The 26096-nt window shown below is 42.7% G+C and overlaps 1 protein-coding gene across 3 annotated transcripts in view; it reads right to left on the reverse strand.

The window, feature by feature from the left end:
* The window catches only part of LHFPL3 (LHFPL tetraspan subfamily member 3), a 279660-nt gene that overhangs the window by 68535 nt on the left and 185029 nt on the right, over window positions 1-26096 (reverse strand). For all 3 annotated transcript variants that reach the window (XM_052790226.1, XM_052790225.1, XM_052790224.1), the window contains exon 2: window positions 14647-14883. In XM_052790226.1, the coding sequence (XP_052646186.1) occupies window positions 14647-14883 (237 nt within the window). The remainder of the gene's footprint in view (window positions 1-14646; window positions 14884-26096) is intronic.

Here is a 26096-nt window from a genome sequence, read left to right on the forward strand (position 1 = left end):
AAAACATAAATTGAGAAAACACCTAGTCTTGAGATTTTGAAAGTTGAAGGTCTGAAATAAAAGTGAAATAAAGAGATTTGCTAAGCAAATGGAATACAAATACATGCTCTATGAAAAGAGAGGGGAGAAAGGCAGGGAAAAGCAAGAAGAAAGAACCAAGGTGGAACTGAGGCACAGCACCGGAAACCTGACAGGAAAAGAAAATGGAGTGTTTAATATTATCTGTTATAAATGCCTAGTTTGAAAGAGATGATACTTTCTCTGCAACTTTTGATGAGGGCCTTAATTTATGTCAGAAGCCCACCTAACTATAGGTCTAGACAAACATAGGCTGATAACTGTGATTTCAATGCTATGCAGAGCTTTAGAGAATATTCTGAAGAATAATGGGACAAAATGTAATGCAGGTTTAGCAGGGGTAGATGGTGCTGAGCTAACCTGATGGGTTTTATGTGTAGCTCCAGAATATTAAAAAAGAATCTAAGTAGCATATAGTGTGCCATAGTGGGAACTGACATCACTGGCCATCAGGATCTCTCACAGTGCTTACCCCATTTCCCTGCCATGGTAACTATCCCTGTGCTCCCAGTGCTCTGAAGGGTCCTGCATGCTCCTGATACTCGTACATGTACAAACATCTATGCTTCAAAGCTTGTAAGAGCATGCTAAAGAAGGCACTCTGTGAAGTGATAAGCACAGAAGCTGAGAGGATGGCACCATTGAAAGCATGTGCGTTCACATCCATAGGCACAAAGTAAGGATTTCGGTGGAAAGGGAAAGAATATGAAGATGCCACTAACCCTTTCAGGTGAACCAACAGGACCCAGACTGTTGGTTGGTCTGTTTTCCTGCTGGACCTCACAGCACCATGAGCTTCCCCTCCTGGACTTCTTTTCATATTTTTTCACTAAGTCTGATCTAGTCTTTGCCTGGAAATGGGGAGAATTGGTCCCTTCCAAAGTGGACACCCTATGAGAACCAGAGACCCAAGCAGTGACCTTTGGACTTCCTCTTTGCACTCAGCTCCAGCTTCTCCAGCAGTTCCCAGGTTGTTCTTTCAAAAACACTTTCCGTAGTACAGAGGGCAAAGGTCAATACTACCCTACCCACAGAAGTTTTTTGAGACATGTTGGGTGAGCATATACTCTCTATCTATCTGCAAGGACGTTAACTGCACTGAAAAGCAATGGATGGGCTTCAGCAGGGCTCAGGGAAGAAGGTGACACCTTGGCAAATTGTTTGTGATCAGGATCTTATATAAAATCATTCTGAAATACAAAATCCTATCAGTTCATGCCGTAATCCTCAATACTTAGCATTTTTAGAACATTTTTATACCTATATTTGTGTCCGAGTACAACTTTACTCCCTCTAACCTTTGTGAGAACTGCTTGATAGATGAGCAGACACAGCCTCGGATGCCAGCTGCTCACTAGTGTATAAATGGTTGATCAGTGTATAAACCTGCTGATCTTCTGGCATCATTGTAAACATACGACTTCTAATCATTTCACAGAGCCCTTTTAGGGATTTATTTAAGATAAGCTTGTCAGTCCTCTTCAGGAAAATAGTTGGGCTGATGGTTATATGGGGAGATTTCTTGTACTTAATAACATGTCATCTTTGCCCATATGGGCTAAGAATTAATAACTACAGAACAGCAGGGAGCATACTTATAAAACTGAGGCAGAACAATGGAGGGCAGTTTTGCTCTTTAGATAGCTACTGTCTCTGCTTGGAAGTGCTGAGGCCACATGACAGTGAATGCTCAGAGGTTTTCAGCTATCATTTTAAACTCAACAATTAGATGCTGGAGGCTAGTTCTGAAAGGGCATAGAAATTCAGCCTTAACGCTGATACAAATTTTTATTCTCCTCAGCAAAGCTGCTCCTTAACCATTTGGCATTACTTCTTTCCACGGTGCCAAATCCAGCATTTCGATTAAGGATGCAAGTACTGTGTTTTTGTGGCTGTTCTCCTAAGTATGGCACTTCTATACTTTGCCAGCATGGCTTCTGTACCGAATTTCCAATCAACTCTTTGACAATGTTTTCTTCTCCTTAATGTTTGAAACACATTGAATGATTTCTAGTACACTTCCACTTTCTCTAGTAGACCAATATTTGTCTCTGTAGGATATATGATGTCTGATCTTTATTGCTTTATCAGAGTTTTATTTGCAAGGGGTCAGCCAGTTGTTATTGTCAGAGTGTTATGATAGTTCTTCAAAGGAAATGTGAATGTATTTGATACACATCAAACATTAAAACATCTGAAAAATGTTGTTTGAAACTCTGTGCTCAAGGATTAGTATAAGTAAGATTCATGACCATTTAAAAAGTGTATGAATTGCTCTAATGGATTCAATTTACTCCCACCCTCTAAAATTCCCACTGATTTAACAGGATGACCCCCCCCGCCCCCGCAAAATCATGTCCAACATGCCCAGTGGAAAAGTTTTGAGGATTTTGGTTCAATAATCTACTTTAAAAAAAAAAAAATAGTAGTAAGCATTTTGCATAAAATGAGTCCATTTTAGCTATGCCAATCTAATCTGGTTTCTGCATGAGCTCTTTTTGAAGTAACTACTAAATAACTGAACTACTGTACTCTGCAGAGATTCCAGATGCATCCATTTTAGCAGGCATTTACATAACACTGCTATTTTTCTCAATTCTTATCCAATGTGTGCTTATCTTTCACATATATTAGTATGGTAGAAATGTAAAAAGTACAGCTAAATGATTGCCTCTGTGTTCAGAAGCAAGAAATTATCTACCTTTACACCTATTTGCTGGTAGCAATGCTGGTGGATTTACTTGGTATTTCAAGATGGTTGTCCACCTGTTAGACCCTACAGTGGGCATTCAGTGTCTTCAGCTATACCAGACAGTGGGGAGTATTCATACTGTAAAGAGCTACCTTTATTGACTGAGCTGTCCAAGTGCAGTGAGAGGTTATGAAACCCTTGGAAGAGTGGGGAAGGAACGCAAACAAAGTCACAGGGAGGCAAAAAGTGCCCCGACACTGTTAGTTCAGAGAACAGGGCTTATGTTGGGATGCTTTTGTGTCTGAATTCAGCACACATGTAGAAAAGTGGATCCTGGTCTCCTCTTCTTCTTCACATCTTTTCATCTCCTTCTAGGGAGGAAGAAGGAGGAGACAGACCTACAACACCCAGATTTTCTCCAGATTGCTGGGAGCCAGAGGCAATGTCCATTTTCTCTCTCTCTCAGCAGCTACGGTGAAAAGGACCAAAGAAGTCTTCATGTGTGTTAGCAAATGGCTCATTCTATGAGCATAGCCTGAGGCAAAATGATACGTCAAGGAGCAAGAAATATATCCACACGCTGACAGAGAGCATGTGGAAAGTCAGCTGAACACGAGATGTGCTGGCACAAAGAAGGGCTACAGAGTGTCTCGGCTGCAGACAAGGAAATGCTGAGAAGTAGAGGGGTTATAACACCTCTGGGTATGGCAGTCACCACCACTCCTGGAAGAGTGTCCAGCTCTGATTCCACAATTTATGCAGTGCTGATAAACTGGAGAGGACTCAGGCCATCCCACAGCCTCTGTGATATATGAGAGTAGTTTAAATGATCATGCTGATCATTTCAGCCTCTTATCAGACACGGAGTTATACAAAGAGCAGTGAGTTTTGGTTTCAGCGTGCATGTACTAGACAGGAACAATACACTTGGTGATGAGGAGAGAATCAACTGGGAACATCAGAAGGCAGGACCTGAGGGAAATAGCATACAGGAACCTGAACAATGGTCTGTCTTGTGTCAAACGCTGACACCTAGAAGGGTGCAAGTGCTTTGAGATGAAAGAGCATTTTGAGGTAAATAACTTTGTGCAATGACATCCTCATGCCAGCTCATTATGATCCTGAAATTTTTTAGATTTACAAAACTAAGGTGAAGGTGGTTCGTAAAATCAAATGTGCTGTGGTGTTGTAAATACATTTAGTCAAACGGGATTGCAACTAAACCTCTATTTTCAGTTTTACCATGTCTGTAGAGTACATTTCATGCTAAATGCTCTTGAAGTAGGTGCATAAAAATATTTCTGACAGCTAGAGTGCTTGCATGCCAAATGCCTGAAAGACTATACATAATAACATGGACCATGTGCTACGAGCAAATTAATTTATTTCATTGAAAAACTTGAATTAAGAAAAAACATATCCTCCAGATACAAGAGATAGGCAAAACATCTTTGGATTATAATTTTATTTGCCACCTATTGTGTTCCTTTCTAGCACATGAAGTTAGTACAGACCTACAGCAATCTTGAGTGCAATATTGCTTAAGAATATCACGTCTCTGTTTCCTCTTCCACTGCTGTTTCCTGGTATTGTATCAAGTAAAACTGTACAGACATATCAAAGTCAACAGACAAAGATCTTGGCAGCCAAGAGCAGAACCTAACTTTCAGCCACAGCAGATTTGGGCCTTGTAGGGTCATCCCAGAGCCAAGGAATTAAAATACATGGGTGCCCTAGTCTGGGCCTTCCCAGGGCCAGGCTTCCCAGGCATCCAGGGAGAGGTCAGTGGGAACGACAAACTGGAGTCCACCAAGCTTGTCATTCAGAGGACGAGGGACTCAACAGAAAGTGCAGATCAACTCTGGAAGTAGTCCAGGAACAATAGGATCAGTTTCAAGGTTCTAGAATAAAGCAATATAATAATGACTGGGTAAAGAGAGAAAAGCTACTCTGCCAGCACCAAACAGATCAACTTTTGCTTGTTACTGTAGTAAGGGGTCTTGGATGCTACCTGTAACAGAAACCAGAAAGCCAGATATCTCAAATAGCTCATTAGATACGACTTATATGTCTCATTGGGTATAAATTTGTGTATTGAGTTTGTGTGGCAGGGTTTTGGTAGTGGGGGAGGGGCCGCAGGGCCGGCTGCTGTGAGAAGCTGCTGGAAGCTTCCCCAGCTCCGAGTCGGAGCCGCCTCCGGCCCAGGCCGAGCCCGTCAGCGACGGCGGTATCGCCTCTGGGAGAGCGGATTTCAGAGGGGGAACCTGCAGCGAGTAGGGGATTGGGATGGGAGAGGAACCCCTCTGCGGGTACCGAGGTCAGGGAGAAGGAGGGCAGGAGGGGCTGCCCCCGCAGCCCGTGGGGAGACCAGAAGGCAGGCTGTCCCCCCCCAGCCCACGGAGGGGAGCGGGGGAGCAGATGCCCACCGGCAGCCCGGGGAGAGAGGAGCCCACGCCGGAGCAGGGGGATGGATGCCCCCCAAGATGGCCGCGACGCGACTCCGTGGGGAAGCCCGCGCTGGGGCAGTCTGTGCCTGAAGGACTGCAGCCCGCGAAAGGACCCGCGCTGGAGCAGTTTGTGAGGAACTGCAGCCCGTGGGAAGGACTCATGTTGGAGAAGTTCATGGAGGACTGTCTCCCATGGGAGGGACCCCACGGTGGAGCAGGGGAGGAGTGAGGAGTCCTCCCCCTGGGGAGGAAGGAGCGGCAGAGACAAGGTGTGAGGAACCGACCCCAACCCCCATTCCCTGTCCCACTGCGCCGCTGGAGGGAGGAGGGAGAAAGAACCGGGAGTGGAGTTGAGCTGGGAAGGAGAGAGGGGTGGGGGAAGGTGTTTTAAGGTTTGATTTTATTTCTCATTACCCTGTTTTGATTTAATTGGTAACAAAAACCTGATTTTTTTTTTTTCCCAACGTTGAGTCTGGTTTTTGCCCGTGACCATGATCAGTGAGTGATCTCTCCCTCTCCTTGTCTCGACCCACGACCTTTTTCTTATATTTTCTCCTCCCCATCCCACCAGGGCAGTGGGGAGGAGTGAGCGAGTGGCCTCGTGGTGCTTTACTGCCAGCTGGGCTTAAACCATGACAATTTGGAAAACAGGGCTGTTTGCCTTGCTTTCATTTGGATTTTTTGATAGCTTCTTTATTCTAAAGCTTCTGACAACATCCTTTTTGTTTCTGTTGACACTATGCCCAGTAAGGCAGAGGTTACCTGTAATTTTTTTTCAGATGTTTTGCTTGCAGGTAGAAAATTATTCTGGCTTTATGAAAGTGCTGAAGAAGAGTCAAAACAAATTCACAGTGGAAATGAGATAATGAAACTAATGACTTTTTAAATAATGAGAAGGATTTTCAAGAAAATTGCTGGAACTTACTTAAACACAGAGCAATCACACCTCAGTTCTACAGGCTTCCTCTGTGTGCAAGGACAAGACATTAGGGCTGGTGTGAACATATGGACAGCCCCGGCATCTCTCTGAAATGGCAGGCTGGACTGGGCAGCAGAAAAGTCCTCATAGATCAGTTGTTCCCAGTCACAGTCCAGACTCTTGGGCACAAAACTGCCTTGATTTTTTAGACTACATTAACACTGTGACCAAAAACACTCATGCAAGAACAGCTGAGTTATGAACTCTCCCGTTCTCTGCTGTTCTTCCTAAAAATGTGGTTTCTATCAGTAGAGAAGAAGGTGTGGATGGTGGGCTATGATAATCTTTGTGTGTGACTAGCCCTACGCAGAATGAAATATGTGCCACTTCCCTTTTATATATCTATGTATTGTGAAATATCTCTAATTTTTTGTCCAAGCTTCAAAACACCATTTCTAATGCAACTACTAGTGATGGCACAGTCAGACTTGTACTTTCTAGCTCATTAAATATGGTATTGCTTGCAACAAGCCATAGGCTTTGTTTTAAGTTAACAACACAGACCTCCAGATCTGTCCAGGCTTTGTATGGACTTGTCTTGACCAGCCTGAAGATTTGTTTTAGCTTGTGATAGCACTTTCTAATGACTTCACCCCCCATTCCCATGCATCATGTCACTGCTTCGTCATGCTCAACCCGTCTGTGCCTTGCTGCCCTACAGAATTTTTCAGCTGAGCACAGAGCCCATACAATGCAGTGAGTCCCCTATACCGTTTAAGAAGCGATTTTTGAGGCTGCCTAGCTTTTTGCTACCAGCATGCCTTTAAGTCCCCATACTCAGTCCCTCATATCATGAGATCATTAAATGGAGTGATAATTTCTGTAACCGAGCTATTGTATGAGACTCCTTACAGAGTATAACAGCAAGTGGGATCCATCTTTCTATGAGACAGAAAGCAGTTCACCATGTTTTTCTGTCCTTAATCAGTGGGGAACTAGGACTCTTTATTCATGGTCTCCAAATTCTTCAGTTAAGTAATTAATGCATATGCTTAAGACTAATTTTACTTTCTCATTATACAAAGTAGAGCTGGAAAGGAACTTGTTGGATCAGCTGATATATCAATCAGCACTACTGCGAGATTGACCTTTATTTAATAAGGTATTTTAATCAGCTTTCGACTTTTAGTTTTGATGCCTCATTTGCCTCCCCTTAAGAGTACCATCATTTAGCACACTGGTAAAGTAGTTCCCTGATAAAACACTTTTATCAAGGCTTACTCTCAGAATACATACTTTAATAATTCCACCACGATTCAGCTTTCCTAATTTGCCTTCCATTGCTGAACCACAACATACCTTATCAACAAAGTCAGTCTCATTCCCCCCCATTTAAAAGACAGAGAAATTGAGAAATCAAATGCTAGGTCCAAGAGAACCAGGAATCAAACTCAGCTATTCTGAACACCGCTCCAGGGCTTTTGTCTTGCTGCCACTCAATACCAGTAGAAAAATCTAAGTAGCTTCTCACATGCCCACGCGTGTGCTTCTTGCATGCCCGTAAACACAAAAGTAGACATTTTCAAAAGGAAGACCTGAAGTGTCTTCTAAGTCTGTATTGAAGAACCTTGACTTCTAGTCTCACTCCCTGTTTCTTCCTCTCCGTTTCTACTAAAACCTTGAAAATACTTTGATTTTCTGCCTGCCTAAGTTTGAGGAGGTTCTCTCCTCAAGTTGGAGGTTCTCAGACTTCCATCTCTGATCTCCAACAACAGTGTCCTACACAAAATACTGTAGACTGCTGTGAAGGAGGGGTCCCAAAAATCCTCAGGCTGGAGCTGTTCAGCTTTGTGTGACAGAATTCAATATACGCTGGCCAAGAGAGTGCATGACACTAAGGCACTGCAAAGGAAAGTCCTGGATTTCGATCCAGTCCTTGGATGAAAGTTCATACCTTGGGCATAGATCCCATGGCAGTGCTACGAGAATCTTCATCCTGGAGAGATGAAGTTCCCTCTGATGTCGCCACAATGAAATCTCCATGTTTATCTTTATAGTTTCTCTTTTTAAAATGTTATTTACATAGTTGAAATCACAGGCAAATGGTCACCATTATCTAAAGAAGGAAATTTTAGGGAAAAAACCTTATTAAAAAAAGTATGTTAGTTTGGCTTCTAGTCGCAGGTTTCTAGATGAAATATGTCTTGTACTACTTGCCTACTGTTCTTATATTCAGAGCTCCTTGTAGCTCATTGTGGAGGTGATACCTGAAGGAAAATAGGTTGTAATTAAACAAAGAAATTAACAACTGGAGCTAATTGCAGTCATGCTATGATAGATGAGCCACTTAGCGGTTGAAGCTGAAAGAGAACATGTGAACTCTTCACAGCTGTGACAAGACTTCGTTCTTGGCTGACATGGTAAAGAATCATGAAGCTAGAAATGAAGTTTTGAAGCTAGAAATGAAGGCCAGGAATTCCCAACCTGGAACCTATGGCTGTGGGCTTCAAAGAAGAGCCTGATTTTGCCTTTGAAAAGCAGGGTCCCTAAATACTTCTCCTTTGAGGCAAAAGCATAAACATTTTGACGTAGTTCCAGCTTCCTCTGGCCAGCTGCAGCCTGGCAAGTGCACGTGGTGGGCTGTCCATAGCAATCCATCACAGATCACTCCCCAATGAGTTTCTTCCACTTTTCCCTTCTCAAATGGAAATTCAAGTGGTAAAGTTGGTTCTGAGTTCAAAGTCACCTTAAGTGCTTTGAACATGGAGCCACACTAAAGCAGCAAGAGGCTGAAGTGGGTGACTCTTGAACTGTTTAGAAAGGAAGGATGGGAAAAGACTAGCAGACATGAAGAAAAATACCAGTGTAAGAAGGGAAGAGATTAACAGAAATCCTGCATTTTATTTTTGAAAGTATTTTTATTTTTGAAAAGTACATGCTAACTGAAATGAAAAGGTGCATACACTGACTTTTTGTGTATCAGGAGTCATCGGGGGTACACAGCTTTACAAAAAAGGTACTATATAATTTTATCGGATAGAGAACATGGGTATACAGGGGTATACACGGTGTTCTGACCGGATTTGTACTCTTTATTACTACCGGGGCTGTTGGCAATTCTTTTAGCATTGTAGCTATATGCGAAAAGTTAAATCAGATATCAATATTCATGTTCATTTACCTAATTTTGAACAAGTTAGCCTGAATGTTTGTTGAGTGTATGCCATGAGAACTACATGCTGATAAGCAGGGCTTTGCAATTTTGCAGCAGTTTGCACATGCATTGTGACCTGAGCTATTTTCCTTTCAAAGACTGACAGCTGATACGCACTCTGTCATGTAGTCCCTCGGTGGGACAAGTGCTAGTCTCCTGTCACTCACCTTCAGATACTAGTCCTTTTGCAGGTGGTTTTCTGTTGCAGCAGCAATCATGCGGGTAGACTATTCCTGTTTACAGAAGAGAATTCTCTAGCCAAAGGTCCACAAATCTCTGTGCAAGACTATTTTTTTTTTCTTTTACAGAAAACTGCTTTGTCACCAAGAAACAACTTCCCCTTAGCTTCTGTCTTTAACCGTGTTTATTCTGCAATGACTGCAGCTCATGCAGATGTACAGAGCCAGCCTTCAACAATCTGGATCAGGCCCTGACAGCACCGGTATGGAGAATAATGAGGGTGTAATTGTCAACCAACTGGCAAGTCCTAGGTTGGGCATCCAGCACTGAGCTCTGCAACAAGCTCTCGACAATGTGGCTGTTGGGAGCAATGTGTTGTAGTTTGAGTCTGAGTTGCAATCGCTGCAAGGTAGATGAATCCTTTAAATCTCCTGTCTACCTCCTGGCTCCTTTTATCTATTTCAGCCCTATGTTTGTAACTCCGGGAAATCTTTAGTGGAAATTGCTTATCTGTGACCATATGGGCCCCAAAGATGAGTCAAATGTTAAACATAAACACCTTGTGAAGCTGTTCTATCCATCAGAAAAGCCACAGCTGTCCACAAAGTGCATCGTCCACCTGCTCTGACTGATATTACTTAACAGGATAGTTTCTTCTGAATGCTCTTGTATTTATCACTCATAAGGCAGACCATATTACCACTTTCTACCATAAAAGTAATTGCCTTGCAATCTCAATTTCTTTTGGAAACTTCTCATTTGGTCTCTTCACCCTTTGGCCAGAACTTTAATTTTATGTCATTAAGACATTACAATTCAAAATGTTAAATTATGTCATTACACAACACATCAAGGTCTATGCCTGATGTTGATGGCTCAGTCAAAATGGTGTTGATGAAGCTTAAAGCTAAGATGAATTCGACTATTTTCGTTATCACCCTGCATGCCATTAGTTTAATAACATAGAGGCCTTTAAGTTATTACCATTATTTCCTATAAATTAAAGAAAACCATGTAATACTGTTCTCTCCCCTCCTTTTGCTAATGGCATAAACATAATGTGAAAGTCTTTTTAGAAATACCTTTTTTTCTTCAAAAGGCAGTTTCTAAAATGAAAAAGGTATGGATTGTTTTGTAAAATTTGCATGATTACGAAACTGCATTAAATAGACTATAACCTGAAGAAAGTCTGCTAAACTTGAGTTATATTTCTCAGATGTGAAACCCACATGTTATTTACTCTCACACCTAAGCAAATAAGAAATGAGTAAGCACTATTTTTATCACGTAGTGAAAAAGGAAACTTTCTTTTATGGCAAGAATACGGCCTTCTTCTGCCATGAATAATTTTAACAGTCAAATTTCTTACTTACGAGCATTCATTAACCTATGTAAATATACAGAACTGTAGTCATCAAAAGCACAGAGCAGGTGGACAATTCAGCATAGTAAGTCTACAGAGAAGTACAGCTTGCTCTTTTTCTGCAATTTTCTCACCTTTTTACCATCCTGTTGCCTTTCATATACTTTTAACTGTTTCCTTGTCACCAACGCTCAGAAACAGCTGTGGTGCCAGGTACTCGCACAGGCACTGCAGACTCTCATTAATGAGCCTGTGGGAGCTGATCTGCAAGGAACCCTCCAGACAGAACTATTACCTGATTAAGAAAACAGCTGCCCAGCTGTCTGATCATTGCCTAATAATTTCTTGTTCTTGAAGGTTTTTCCACATAAATGAACACTGTTGTGGCTCTTATACTTGATTTACTGTCTCTTCCCCTCTGCTGAGCTACTGCATAATAATACCTACTTGCGTGGGGCAAAGCCTCAGCAGCAGGGAAGAGCTCACAGGGCAAGCAGAGGTTCCTCTCAGGTACGGTGTTTGTTGCTTCCCTGGTACATTCTCCCAGAAAGCCACGATGGAGCCATGACTGTCCCTTAAGGGGACACCTTACTTATCACAGCCTATGGGATGTCCAGGCTTGTGACCAGAGGACATCACCACCACCAAGGGGAAGGAGTCCCTGTACTCCCACCCAAAGGACAGCCTTGACCATCAGGCCACATCTTTTGCCCCTTGGAAGACTGCAGCAGCCCAGGGACTCCTCCTTGAGGATGCTCCTCATCCATATCTGCTAATCTAGAAGCAGGAGCCAGCACAAGTCTGGAAGCAGACCTTTTGTAAGTGAGGATGGAGGGTGCTTAATACTCACGGCTGCTTGTTATGAGGGCTTTGACTTCACATTGTCAGAGTAGCTGGGGAGGCTGAGGATGGGATTACTTATATGATTAGTCTTACCTTCTTGTCTATATGGGAGGCATGCTAGTGATATTTGCATACTTCAGTATTTTGGCACCCTGACCATTTCCAAGAGACGCATGGATACTTTACATGTGGACTAATGCTGGTGAGTATTTCTCCAGTATCTCTTCCCAAAAGAGACCATGGGGACGTAGTTTATGGGGTAAGTGTCAAAACCCTCATGCACGTACAGTGTGTGCCAGGGGTACAGACAGGAGGTTGTTTGGTGCCATCTCAAGGACAAGTGTTGGCCCTAATCTTCTACCAGCTTCCTCATCATTATGGTGTAAGTAATCAACACCCTCTCTAACCACAGACCACTGCCCCAAACCAGTCACCTGAGCATGCAGACAGTGACTGCCAGGATTACAAAACCTGCCTCACAATCCTGGCCATACGAACCCAAAAGCTTTCTCCTAAACACTGTGGGCAGCATCCACAGTCAAACGACTGCTAGCTGCAAAAGTGCTTGAGTACTACCTACACATCCAGTGCCTGCTTTGGAGTGCAGCCTTTTGGGCAGAAACCCCTCCCTGGTCTGCAGGGACCATGCCCCAAAGCCCTGCTCCATCAGCACAGCATGGGGGACAGCAAGCTGCAGCCCATCTTGTACAGAGATCAGAGACCACTGGAGGGAACGACGTGCTTGTGCCTTGTTGTCTCGGTAGAACATTTGCTCACTAGGATGCAGGCAGGCTTTCCTGGCATCCAAAAGGCTAGAAGAAGGACTGATTTCTGGCCAGCCAAGTGGAGAGCTGGTGCTCTGCTGACACTGATACCTGCCCTGATCCCATCATTGACAGGGGCAGTGGTGCCCGCCCATGCTCTCACTGCGGTCTCCTGGGACTCCTCTGGGGCTGCGGCACCACATGCAGGTGTGGAAATGCCAGGAGGCTTCAGGGGGATGTAGACTTGCCTCGTTGTTGCTTAGAAGGAGCTTTTTGTGAAGGGGGGGGGAGGTGATGTCCTTTTTAGAAGACAGGTTGCTTCTTTTTCTTTTCGTTTGAAAGACAGTTTAAAAAGTGGTGAACATTAGGCTTGACTGTGAAGGACAAAGTGGGGTGGGTCCCTTTTTGTTGAGTTCTGGTTTCCTTTGAAGCTGGTGGTGTGGTACATTTCTGTGCTTAATCCAAGGAAAATGAGCTGCTGAATGATTTTGTCCGACATGCTGAGGACCAAATGTTCTGGCAGGAGCTTGTGCCTACAACATGAGAGGTGATGAGTCTCCAGAAGCTGTTTTTTGCTCATAAGGTGCCAAAACAGATGAGGTTCTTTGATAAAAGTAGTTTTTGGGTTCATAAGCTCTGTATGGTACAGACAAATCAGACACAGTGCTGATGCCAAAAGCACTTGTGTCATAGCTGTGAATGCCCTTCTGATAAGTATTTTAATTTTCAAATGCAGATGAATATTACCCTTACAGAAAAGGCCCACAGGGACAGTCCTTGAAACTGATGCCTTCAGTTTACCTGCAGAACAGATGTACACATGCAATTGCAAGCAACATACACTTTCCTTAACCCACAGCATTAGTAGGCTCTAACCAGGTCTGAAATCGTATGTGAAGTTTAATCTTCAAGTCCATTTATCTTTGGGCTGAGTGTGCTGACTGTCTGCAATTCAGCAAGCTAGGGCCAATGTGCTTTCAGATATATGGATAATGGTCCTCATGGAGCAGAACTGAGACCAGCTATTTTTGTACAACACAGGCTTCCAAACGCTTTTGATTTCCAATCCAGTGGTGAAGGGCTCCTAGTATCTTTGCTATTATTAGAAGCAACCTACAAAATTACAAAGGTGGTAGATGAGCTGAATGCAGAATCCTGCACTTGGGGACACTTGGTGAAACTAGTAGGGGATCAATTTGAAACAGATAAAAGAAAGTACTTCTTTAGCAGTCAGTAGTGAGCTTCAGAAACCTGCTGCCACACAGTGCTGCAGAAGCCGACAGTATCATCAGGTTCAGAAGGGATTAGACAGATGCAGGGACAACAGGCCCATTAAAAAGACAAGGCAGGGACATGCCCTCTGTGGTATCTGTCACATTAGATACACAGCTGTGGATGCTGGCGGAGCACAAGGGGAAGGGGTGTAGAAATCAGCCAGGCTTGCACACGCTCACCAAGCAGCATCTCTCCTCTCGCAACGGCGTGATAAACTACTGGCCTGAGCCAGTTCCATGTTCTTAATCTAGAAATGTGTTTTATCCCCAACCCACTGCATGAATATTCAGTTACTACAGCATCCTAGATTCCCGTGAGCTGACTAATGAGCTCAAAGCAACACAATCAAACAAGAACTAGGATTCGTCATTCCTGGCTCTGATCCTTAGTCCACCGGTGCCTTGCTGTATAGGCGGTCCCATTACGTAGCTCATTGCCAATCTCCCAAGTCAACTCTCCCCCCTTACTGTGTACTGTGCTAACACATACGCCATATTACAATGCAAAATCTTAAAGGAACCAAATGAACAAATCTTGCACGATGTACAGAAAAAGATGGAGATAGTGAAACTTAAATGCTAATGAAATAATGTACAAGTGGGTAACACAAAAACATCCCATGTACAGCTCTAAAAACTGTTAAGGATGAAAGTCATGCATAGTGCAACAATTGTGGCAATTTCGAGCTTTCTTAGATTTTGGAGGCTGAAAAACAAAACTTCCTCTGCCCCTTGCATTTCTTCTTTCCCAGCAACTTAGGAAGCAATCCAGCATGCCAACTTCTAAGTATAAAATAAAATGAAACCAATCATTGTTTTTAAGCAAGTGCCCTTGAGGCCACCCAATAATAGTGTTTCTAAAGCAGTCCTACCTTTGTTTTCCAACTTGAGCTCCTCTGCTAGCAAGCTGTCTTGTCTGTTGCCAAGCACAAATGCCAGAAATGAGAGGATCAGGGCATCCAAGATTCCAATAATCGCCAGGATATATGCCCAGCGGACTGAACAAGCCCCCAGCGTGTACTTGTCTGTCTTTTCACCACACATCCGTTTTACCTCATCTGAATCCCAGCCATCAGGAAAAATCATACAACCCAGGACGAGACAGGCAGCTTGGAAAAAAAAGAAAAGGAGAACAATGGGATAATGAGACCAAACTTTCATTTTGATGAGAACCTACACAGTTATCATTAAAGCAACACACTTTTTCATCCTGAGCTTCAAAGCTAGGTTACTTAAAAACAAGTCACAGAATTATATGCTGTGATTAAGTGTTTAATATAAAAACCTAAGATACAACATCAGTTGCACACCTTGCTTTAAAAGAAAAAGATGCATCCTGAATCCCTGGCCAGTTTTTGTACCAGTACAATCACATTTTCCTTGTGAGACTGATTTCTTCATTGTAATATGAAAGGCTCACACACAAAAAAGAGGGGAAGATTATTAATAACCTGGATATTCAAAGGAAACACCAGATTACTGTCAAATGGTCAGGCAAACAAACCAGAGAAAAATAGAGGAAAAAAACTACCTATCATTTCTGGTAATCTAAGTGCTTGTAACACATATAGGTAATAGCAAGGGGGTTTTTTGTCATTTGGCAGTACCCCTTTAACTGAAATATGTTTTATGCATAAGGTTTGTACTCCTCAAAAGCACAAGTAATGACATTGTTCTGCAAGGAAAAATAAGCTGTCAACATTGCTGTCAACTTCTGATCTGGTTTACCCGAGGAATCAACACATGACATCTCAAACATGAAAAAGTGCTGATCCTTTTAACACCAAGAGAAATGAAAAGCCTCTCCCCACATGGAAAGCCAGCTAACATGGACCACCAGCTGCTCCGGGTAGGGGCAGCTGTACTGTGGCGAGGACAGAGGCAAAGGGTGGGTGGTGTTTGGGTGCTCATCCATCAGCCTGCGTGACTGCTAAAAGGTTGAACTTAATTTTTGAGTAGCAGAAATTTGCTTTGACCCTTGGTTCCCAGGGAAACTGCCCTGCTGTGGGACAGCAGGTACTGTCACGGGCCAACATGGCTCTCGTGGACTCGGCAAAATGATGTGACAGGTTTGTTTTTTCAAAAGCAACATGCTCTGTCACCTGAAGCAGGGTCAGTCTTGCCCACTGGCCGGCAGTTGCTGTAACATCCCCTGCCTGGACGGCTCCAGGGTGAGGGCTGAGCACACACGGCTACCTGTGCCCAGCCACCCACACCTTGGGTAGGACGTGGGTGCTCTTGGACACGGAGACCTCAAGCGTAGCCCCCGCTGGGTTCTGGAGCATGGTCACAGCCCTTGCCCAAGCATATTACCAGTCCGGGTTTGGCCAAAGCCTTGAGCTGGCACAGGACTTGCTGTTCAGACACATATCCTGTGCTCACTGGGGAGCAGCCTCCTTGGCGGTTGTTTGCCCCAGTTCCTACTGGAGTGTGTGCCTTGCGGTGGAGGGTACCATGACAGGGATGCAGCACCAGGGCTTGTGCCCCTGAGATGATACGCTGTGTCCTGAGGTGGTGATACATCATTACAGAAACACACACAAAAAAGCAAACCCATACACTGAATCTTCACTTACATGGTCTCTCCACACTGAGTCACTAACTGAGAAAATCCATGGGCTGAGAAAACATGCCAATATGCCAATCTCATAGGACTGGACCGAGTGTACTTCTGCACAGGACCCGGCTTCCCGCCGCCTGCAGGGACTGTCACTGGGCACAGCTGAAGGAGCGCAGCAAAGGCATGACTTGTACCTTGCCTGTTGCTTTTGGACAATGTCTCTCCCCCAGAAACCCCGTGTAGGTTGGCCCTGCTGTGAGTGGGGTGATGGACCAGGTGGTCTCCAGAGGTCCCATCCAACTTGAACTGATTTTTGGCAGGGAGGCGGCATGTTGGTAACAGGGGACAGAGCAGTTGGGTACTCATGGCACATTTCCTATCAGAGTAATGGGAATAGTGCATGGATACCCTTAACTGCAGCCCTTGGGCATGCTGACGAACTTGTTGGCTTCACTGAAGCAAACAACGTAAGTGCAGCACTGGCCAGGGCAACAGCATAGGTGCATCTTCAGTAGGGGAGGATAGCATATAAAAATTAAGTAAAATAAGAAAAATCTAAAAATAAAGACTATGTTGAATGGGTTCATTCTTCAGTTTTTATTGCATTTAGGAGAAACAGAAAATCCATATGCTTTCAGTAATTGTCTGTACTGTCTTTTCTAACTCAGGAACAAGCATATTTCCAGCATTAGCCCTTCTTTCTTAGTATGGCTGATGAGATACAATGGATCCTAAACCATCTTTTATAAGTCTTAATATTATTCTAAATTGCAGGTATATGTGCTAATTGAAAGGAATACATTGTGTGGCTTTCAGCCTTTTAAATGGCTGTTGAGCCAGACCTCTGTTTGGAAACCACAGTTTATACACCAAGTAGCTTGTGCAACAAAGAGCTGCCGTCGCTGTGGGAATTGCAGCAAGTTCTTGTCTTTCCTGGACAAGCACAAGCAGTGTCGTTTTACATACCTCTAATGCCCACAGAACAAAACCACACTGGCTTTGAATCAATATGGTGAAATACTGGAAAAGAGATGTGAAAACAGAGCTCAGGATGGTAGTTTTCTTTTGACAGCTACACAATTGCTGTAGACAAAGCCTTGAAAGCATGACTGCAGAAAGCATCTGACGTAGAATAAAAGCTGCACCTAAGGCATTTGACAAATTCTTCCTGAGCTGTTCATTTGTGTGAAAATATAACAGCTTATAATACTTTCAAGGACAATTAGGCTTAAAACCAAAGACAATTAGATAAGGACTGATTTACTCAGAACATGCAGGTTGGACAAATTGTAAGTTGCCTATTGCCTGCCTTAACTCATTTACACAATTTCATAACGTCTTCCAAAGATTTTAGAGACAAACTGTACAATAATTTGCTTTCTTGATCTGGTTACATACACTTCCAGAAAGATTATTTCTCGCAGTCAACACATAAGCATTGCCCTCATACTTGCAAGGGACTCCATTGAAATGATGCAGCAAATCTGCATGCTTCTGGTGTTTGTGAAAATGTCCACATTTACCCAGGTAACTGTTGACAAAAGTTTGATTTACTATGTAACAGCAACTACCAAAGCCAGTTTACTTTTATTAATCATCCTCAAAATGAGAGGAAGTTTAATGCACAGTTAATGATCAATAGATGTGGGATTTTTCTGCTAATTGTGCATGAATAATTAGCAAATACTTACATCTCTGTGGTTTTTTTATTACATAGCACATCAAGCATACGTTCTTAGTACTTCCTAAAAATATGTAACTTTGATCTTTTCCATCTACGTAATTAAAGATATGGGCCCTTATCTCAGGAACTCAGTGCACAGCTTCCCAGCTGTGTTCCTCAGATTCCTAATTAACTCATCTTTCCTGAATTCTGTTCCTGCACTCTTTGATATACTTGCTTAACTTTCTGGACTCATTCTGTTGATTGCTGTTGGACTTCTCTTGGTAATAAGACACACAGGTAAATGGTGGCTGGACTAGATCTCTTTGCATAAAGGCAGATATCAAAGAGGGGATATTATTATTATTTTCTCATTTCCCTATAGTTTAGATGCTAATAGATGACTACTTGATCAACATCTTCAGATGCAGGAATCATACCTTACCTGTAGAGGTTAACATAAGTAAGATTAGTCAACCTTGAGTCTTCACTTGCTGAGGGAATATTTTACACTGAATGCCTTTAAGAATACAGACTTGCTCAATAGTATGAAACAGGTAATGATTCATTTATCAGCTACAAAAAGACAGGTATAAAATCCACCTACAGATCTACTTTGTATTGCCAGGAATTTTTACATTTTAATCCTTCTAAAGAGGATTAGAAGATTTTTCTCTAGAAGGAAATTACTTTCAGTTTTATACAAATTTGAAAAATGGAAACCATTTAATGCAATTTCAGTGAAACTGCTAAGAGATGATTTTATAACACAGACCTGGGTCCTGTATCTTTCTCTAAACTTCCACTGTCTCTAATGGTGATGTGACTGAAATGGCAATGTAACAAAGGCTACTACTGTTTTACTACTATCAAGTTCTAATAAATTCAGAAACGTTTGGATTTGGAAAGCTCACCTATTGAATGAAAAGACTTAAATCATCAGTTCTTATAGACTTTTTGATTCAAGTAAGGAAAAAGTTAAATCTATATTGGTTGAAGGCAGTCTTCTGTGCGTGAGCTGAATACATCAGATTAGCACCATCTTCCTGAGCCTGCAGACAGCCCAGCCTAGGACCTCTGTAGCTCATCAAGAGCTTTCATGAGAAGCATCAGGGGAAAATTGATAAATGACTGATTAGTGTCACTGACACCATTCAGAACTATTTGGGCAACTGTAAAACTTACAAGAATCATATCCACATCGTTTTCCTTTTGGTTGCCTGAAAAAACTCCTGGCAGGAATACTGCCTTTGTAACAACGGCCCTGGGCTTCCTCCAGGCCTTCCTCTAATTTTCTTACAAGACATGGGGTAACAAATTGTTTCTCCTACATACTGGAGTCTGGTGGAGCTTTTCAAGCTTTTAAAAAATAATTAATAAATAGTAGTTAAACATGCCTGATATACATTTACTTCTCTTCTTAAAAGCTCTTTTCTCATATGAACAGCTAACAGAAACTGCCACATGGTTTTCCTTTAGGGCTCTGAGTGACAAGACAAATTATTCATACTAAGAGAGGGAGTCCAGGATTTTACCTCCTGGGACGAAAGGATGCAGATATGACACTTGCAGAGATTGGAAACAGACCCTGAATTGTTGTTGGCACTGACACACTTGTGACTGACCAAGCTAATATTATCACAGCCCATGCTCTGTGCATGAGCTCAAATGGTAATTAGCAGGCAAGTAGTTCATGATCCTATGGTTGTGCCAAATATGGTGACAGATTAATACTATATCATTGCATGGAATGAGGTTCTATTTATAAAAAGGCTGACTGTTATACAGGAAACCAGTGCTGAGAAATTCCCACTGGCAGGACTCCTCTCTCATCTTCATTCTTTTCTTGACAACATACCCAATTTGCTTGCATGTAGAGTGTGATGATGGCAAGTTTCCTGATAAACGAGTCAAAAAAATGGAATGGGAATTACACTGACCAGCTATTTTCTTTCCATACCCACACATGCAAGAGCCTCCAAGCCTCCATGGTTCCAAAAACTGAGAGGTTCTTTGTTTTCAGATTTTTTCCTAAATGTTATTTACAAAAACAGTGACCCATTAAACTCCAATAAATTGAATAGAGTTTTTGCCAGCCATTTTGGTGGAGTGAACTTCTAGGACAGAGCAAAATGAAAGGTGAGGATTCTGGCAGGGGACATTCATTAGGACTACAGTCTTTCAGGAGCTCGTACCTGGGAAAGAAAGAAAGGGTGAGGGGAGGTGGCTGAAGACATAGGCTCAAATACAGTCCTGAGTGAACACAGAGGCTGCACGTCCATGCAGCTGAGATTGATTTGAGTAATATGGACTGTACTAATGAGTGGGATAATAATTCTCTGTGTTTACATTTATGTTCTGGCTTGGAGCAAATGTGCAATTTTGAAGCAAATGCCCTGATTGTCTCCATTTACTGATTCCACTCACAGAAACAGTTCTGGTGCATGTAAAACAGATTATTTTTGGAGCAGGTTAGAAGTTCCTTTCCAAAAGTTCTTCAATGCTGGATGGGGACCTTAAAATTCTGATTCAGTGTGTGGGCTTCACCACCACAAAACCTGTGCGTAGAAGAAGGCTCTTGAACCACGCAGAGCTTCCTTCCTGAAATGGTTCTTGTGCAATACAAAGAGGCAAATGCCATATAAGACTTTTTATTTGGTGCTTTGTTTGAAGACTGCCAGATCCAGTCTTCAGCTTTGGGGAGGTTCTTCAAAGAGATGCCAACTGGCTCCCCAAGGAGAAGACACAGCCTGTTAATTTGTGTCATAAGCAGACTGAAAGTTCCTCTGGCAGCAGGATATCTTGGTGGTGCTCATATAGGGTTGCTAACCACATGATTGCTGTTGGGTATGAGAGAGCCAGTGAGAAAAGTGGCATGAAATTCAAGATTCAAGGGCAGTGTTCTTGGAGAGCTGGAATGATAAAATCATATCTAGACTTCTATGCCCTGGGCTCCCATGTGGGACAAGGGAGGTGCCCTGTGGAATTACTCCAGGACACTGATATGCCACTTTCATCTAAGTGACATGGACAAAAGCACAGCTTCCCAGAGAGGTCCAAAAATGCTCCCCCTACCCCGGCAAGTGAAGGAGCAAAGGTTTGTGGGTTAATCTTCCTTCAGAAAGCTTCAAACAACATGTATAATGGGGGCATTTTGTCCAGGAGACAAGAGTAGTTCTCATTTGAAGTATAAGCCTAGAACCCCATATGATGAGGATGTGAGAGGCTTCAGCAGTAACTGCTTTAATTTACTTATTGTCTTATTTTGCATCATCTTACTTGGTAATGTAGACAAGCCTGAACCTCTCCACAAGATTAAGAACATTTATAGACAGTGCTAAGGGAGAGAAAAAGGAGAACCTCCCACTGCATTCCTGTGATAACATAAAAGATCTGACACAATTATGGCCACTTGACTTATTAGGGCACTGGCTTTTTGAAGCCAAATCTGGTAAGTATGTATATATCAAGAGATATATGTATTTCCCATGCTGATTTTAAGAAAACAAAAAAAGAAGACCAAATATTCAGTGACTGGACAGCAAAGAGAACGAAAATAATATTGTGGAAGGCGGTAGCGAGGTAGGTGCTACAGTCAGGGAGAGAAGACTTGCCATAACCTGGCTGAGTTGACAGATAATGGAGATATTGTGATGCTTGGTAGTTATGCTTAGACAGCAAAATGGAAGAATTTGATCAGCTGTTGCAAGATGTGAAGCTGGATAAGAGAAATATTGTTGACCAACAGCCATTCCAAAAGACAAGCACTAAAGAACATGAGCTGTTCAGAAAGATGGAAACAACTGGGAAAGTGAAGTAATGTTATATGTGAGGAATGTGTTAAGCTGTAAATATGTAGAAAAGAATAGCAAAGATAGTGTGATCTACTTCAGTTAAGGTCAATTGAGGGAAGAACTGTAAGAGAAATTTTACTGCACTAAGGGGGCCGGTTTTAGACCTCAAATGTTAGATTCATGTATGGATAGAGTCTTCTTTGATATGATAGAGACAGAAACTCTGTGAGGGCTTGTATCATCATGGGAGCATTTAAATTCCCAGTTTTGACTATTAGCCACGATAATTAAACTTTGAGATTAATGCGGTTCTATGAATAATTTAGTTAGTACAACAACTATCTATCTTAGCTTGAGCATAAAGATTATTGTATTGGATTTGCATGGCAAGGTTTTGGTAGCGGGGGTCTACAGGGGTGGCTTCTGTGAGAAGCTGCTAGAAGCTTCCGCCATGTCCGACTTAGCCAATGCCAGCCGGCTCTAAGACAGACCAAGGCCGAGCCAGTTGGTGACGGTGGTAGCACCTCTGGGATAATGTATTTAAGAAGGGGGGTGGGGAAACTATGCAACAGCAGCCGGAAAGAGGATTGAGAACATGTGAGAGAAACAGTCCCGCAGACCCCCAGGTCAGTGTAGAAGGAGGGGGAGGAGGTGCTCCAGGTGCCGGAGCAGAGATTCCCCTGCAGCCCGTGGGGACGACCATGGTGAGGCAGGCTGTCCCCCTGCAGCCCACTGAGGTCCACGGTGGAGCAGATATCCACCTGCAGCCTATGGAGGACCCCACGCCAGAGCAGGAGGGTGCCCGAAGGAGGCTGGGACCCCGTGGGAAGCCCACGCCGGAGCAGGCTCCTGGCAGAACCTGTGGCCCCGTGGAGAGAGGAGCCCACGCTGGAGCAGGTTTTCTGGCAGGACTTGTGACCCTGCGGGGGACCCACGCTGGAGCAGTGTGTGCCTGAAGGACTGCAGCCCGTGGAAGGGACCCACGCTGGAGCAGTTCGTGAAGAACTGCAGCCCATGGGAAGGAGTCATGCTGGAGAAGTTCGTGGAGGACTGTCTCCTGTGGGAGGGACCCCACGCTGGAGCAGGGGAAGAGTGATGAGTCCTCCCCCTGAGGAGGAAGGAGCGGCAGAGATAACATGTGAGGAACTGACCCCAATCCCCATTCCCTGTCCCCCTGCGCTGCTCAGGAGGAGGAGGTAGAGAAAATCAAGAGTAAAGTTAAGCCTGGGAAGGAGGGAGGGGTGGAGGGGAGGTGCTTTAAGATTTGGTTTTATTTCTCATTATCCTACTCTGATTTTGATTGGTAATAAATTAAATTAATTTTCCCCAAGTCAAGTCTGTTTTGCCCATGATGGTAACTGGAAAGTGATCTCTCCCTGTCCTTATCTTGACCCAAGAGCTTTTTGTTATATTTTCTCTCCCCTGTCCAACTGAGGTGGGGCGGAGTCATCAAGTGGCTTTGGTGGTGTCCTGGCGCCCAGCCAGGGTCAATCCACCACAATAATGTATCATAGATTTTTATGGGTGTGTGGCAGGTGACTCACAAGGTGCATCCCAATGACTCCTTGCAAAAGATCACAACTTCTGGTGTTCCAACCATGGTAATATGCCATAGGTATTTATAGTGCCTTGTCTAGAAAAAGTATGGAAACCAGGAACTATTAATGGATGCAGGCCTAATCACCATGTGGGCAAAAAATCCCTACAAGTGTCATGGCAACGAATTGCTAACAGCTATAGCAGAGGTAGATGACTAACTGATGAAAAAAGGGTAAACTGAAATTATATACAACAAGAGATAAAAATAATTCTTTACAATGAAGCAGGTATGGGAGGTGGTATAGCTAGAAGCCCACAGGAAGGTATGCGTTGAAAGTTACATTTACACTGTTTCACCTCCTGCGGTGTCCACTGGCCCTGGGATCTAATAATTTTTTTCTTCTGATTTTTCTGTTTAAAGTGTCTAAAATAACATGAAAACTGTGTCACGGCCCACCAGAGTTTTTCTAACATGTCTTTGTACCACAGAATGTGTGTTATGAGCTGAAGGTCTATGCCCAGAGATCACAGGAATGACAATGGTGCTTGCAAACGCATGTGCTCAGTGGGCCACAACCTGGGAGTCAACCATCATGATGCCAGGTTGTTTGACTATGTGGGGATATCCAAAAGCCACTTTTCTCATGTGCTAGAGTCTCCTGAAAAAGAACTGTAGAAGTAATGAAGGAACTACTTGTTTATATTGCATCTTTGGGTTTTTGTCAGATCACAGCCTTCTAATGCAATTTTCGCTTGGCTTTGCTTGGTAACAAAACTTACTATTGAAAGTGTTTATTTTGAATGCTGTCACAGAGGAGTGTTACAGCTTTCTAATTTAATGTTAACTTCTCTTTGTAGAACCTGGTCTTTAGCCAAACCATATCAAACCATAGCATACTGAAATGTACTAGATTTAATTAATGAATAAACTCAATATAAATACAGTGTAGGCTACAGCAGACAGACTGGAGAATAGGTGCTATTATGAATGGCATAGGCTAGACATCACTTGAGATTTATACAGCTGATGTTTCAGCACAAGTTACTGATCCAAGTAGCAAAGCTATTTTAAACATGGTTTTGGTAAAGAAGGAAAAGCTGAAAATAATCTTACCTTCAGTGACCATGAGTCAATTCAATTTAAATAAAATGAGAGTATGAATAAAAATGATCCTGAAACTGGGTTTAAAAAAATGCATATTTCAGAGGGACAAACTTTGATAAGCTAAAGAAACTAGCTAACAAGTTAACTAGACTGAAGAGGTCCATACTTAATTGTGGGGAATGCCTTGAATTTCTTTCAAAGATGTACATTTTCTGATGTATCTTGACAAGATGAATAAAATTCCAGGTGTACTTTCAGCTATGTCTGAATGAGTAGCAAACTGTTTCCTTCTACCCTCATTACCTATCCCCCCCCAAAGCCTTGGAAAAAGTAAAGAATATGTGAGCAGAGATATTAGAAATTATATGAAAAGGGACTAGTTAGCAAAGACAGACACATTTAGGAGGTTAGATAATGCAGGTCTAAAAGACAGCTTGCCAAAAGTCAAGCTGTGCTAAATCTTTCAAGAGAAATTGAAACAAAAAGTCAAATAATGTTCAATTAGGTTAACAAAGAAAGAAGAAAAGCAGATATGGACTGAGGCTGGGGCTAGGACCTAATTCTTTGCCTCACTTTTCAATGAGGACAACGACAGAGAACAGGAGGACAATGACCTGTCAGCTGGGCATGAGCATTCGGAAATGGGAACTCCTGACTTCAAGCCCACAGCAAACCTGAAATGATCATAATGTGCTCAAGCTGGAGGAATGGACCCTCCAACCCCAAATACTGAAATAACTGACACATTGAACTGCAAAGCTGGTAGGAAAGTTTTTTAAACAAATTTATTGTTGATATACTGGAGAACAGCATATGTGCTACCTAATTTTTAGAAAAAACAAAACAAAATTGAGAATGGAAAAGTAATTGGAGCACACACTCACCCATCAGTTTGACCTCAGTTCTTTGAATAATTATTGAAGGAAAGAATAACTAAAGCCATAGAAAGAAATAAAAAGTGAGGTGATGTTAGCATGGGTCTATCTGACAGCTAGGAAGCAGTGACTTTATAAAAGAAAGCTAAGTAACACACTCTTCAGAAAGCATTTGATACTGTGTCATATAGAAACATTTATTAACCTGGAGAATACAGAGATTAGCATGAGAATTTAAGGTCCTTATGGTACTTGTCCATGGGGAGCTGACATTTTTTGCTTGAAGGGAAAGTCTCGAGCTGTTGTGAGGATACATTGGGCACCTCAAGGATCAGCCTGGGTGTCAATCATTTAGTATTTTCATTAGGAGCTTTGGAAAGAGTAGAGGTTTGCTAGTAAAATCCACTGATAGGAGGTACTGTCAATGCAGAAGACTATTGGGACAAATGGTAAAGAAGATAAAACATATGAGTATGTTGATAAGCCCTTGGAGGACCATGAGTCACCAGCAAAATGCACCCATGAAAAAGGTAAACCTGAGCATTGGCAGTACCAGGGAAAGTTTTTTCAGCATAATGTAAGCACTAGAGCCATCTGGTGCTGGTGGTTTCTAATCTTTAGAAGAGTGATGTTTGGAACAACCAGTTAATCAGAGCAAGATTATTTTAAGATGTAATGTGGTACTTTAGGAAAGGTATGATGCTGTAACTGCCCATGATAAGGGGACTAGATCTGATGATTTAGTAGGTCTTCTCCAGGCTTATGTTCTTATGAATAGGCTGAGAG

This window comes from Harpia harpyja, chromosome 6 (genome assembly GCF_026419915.1).
Source record: "Harpia harpyja isolate bHarHar1 chromosome 6, bHarHar1 primary haplotype, whole genome shotgun sequence".
NCBI classification, from domain to species: Eukaryota; Metazoa; Chordata; class Aves; order Accipitriformes; family Accipitridae; genus Harpia; species Harpia harpyja.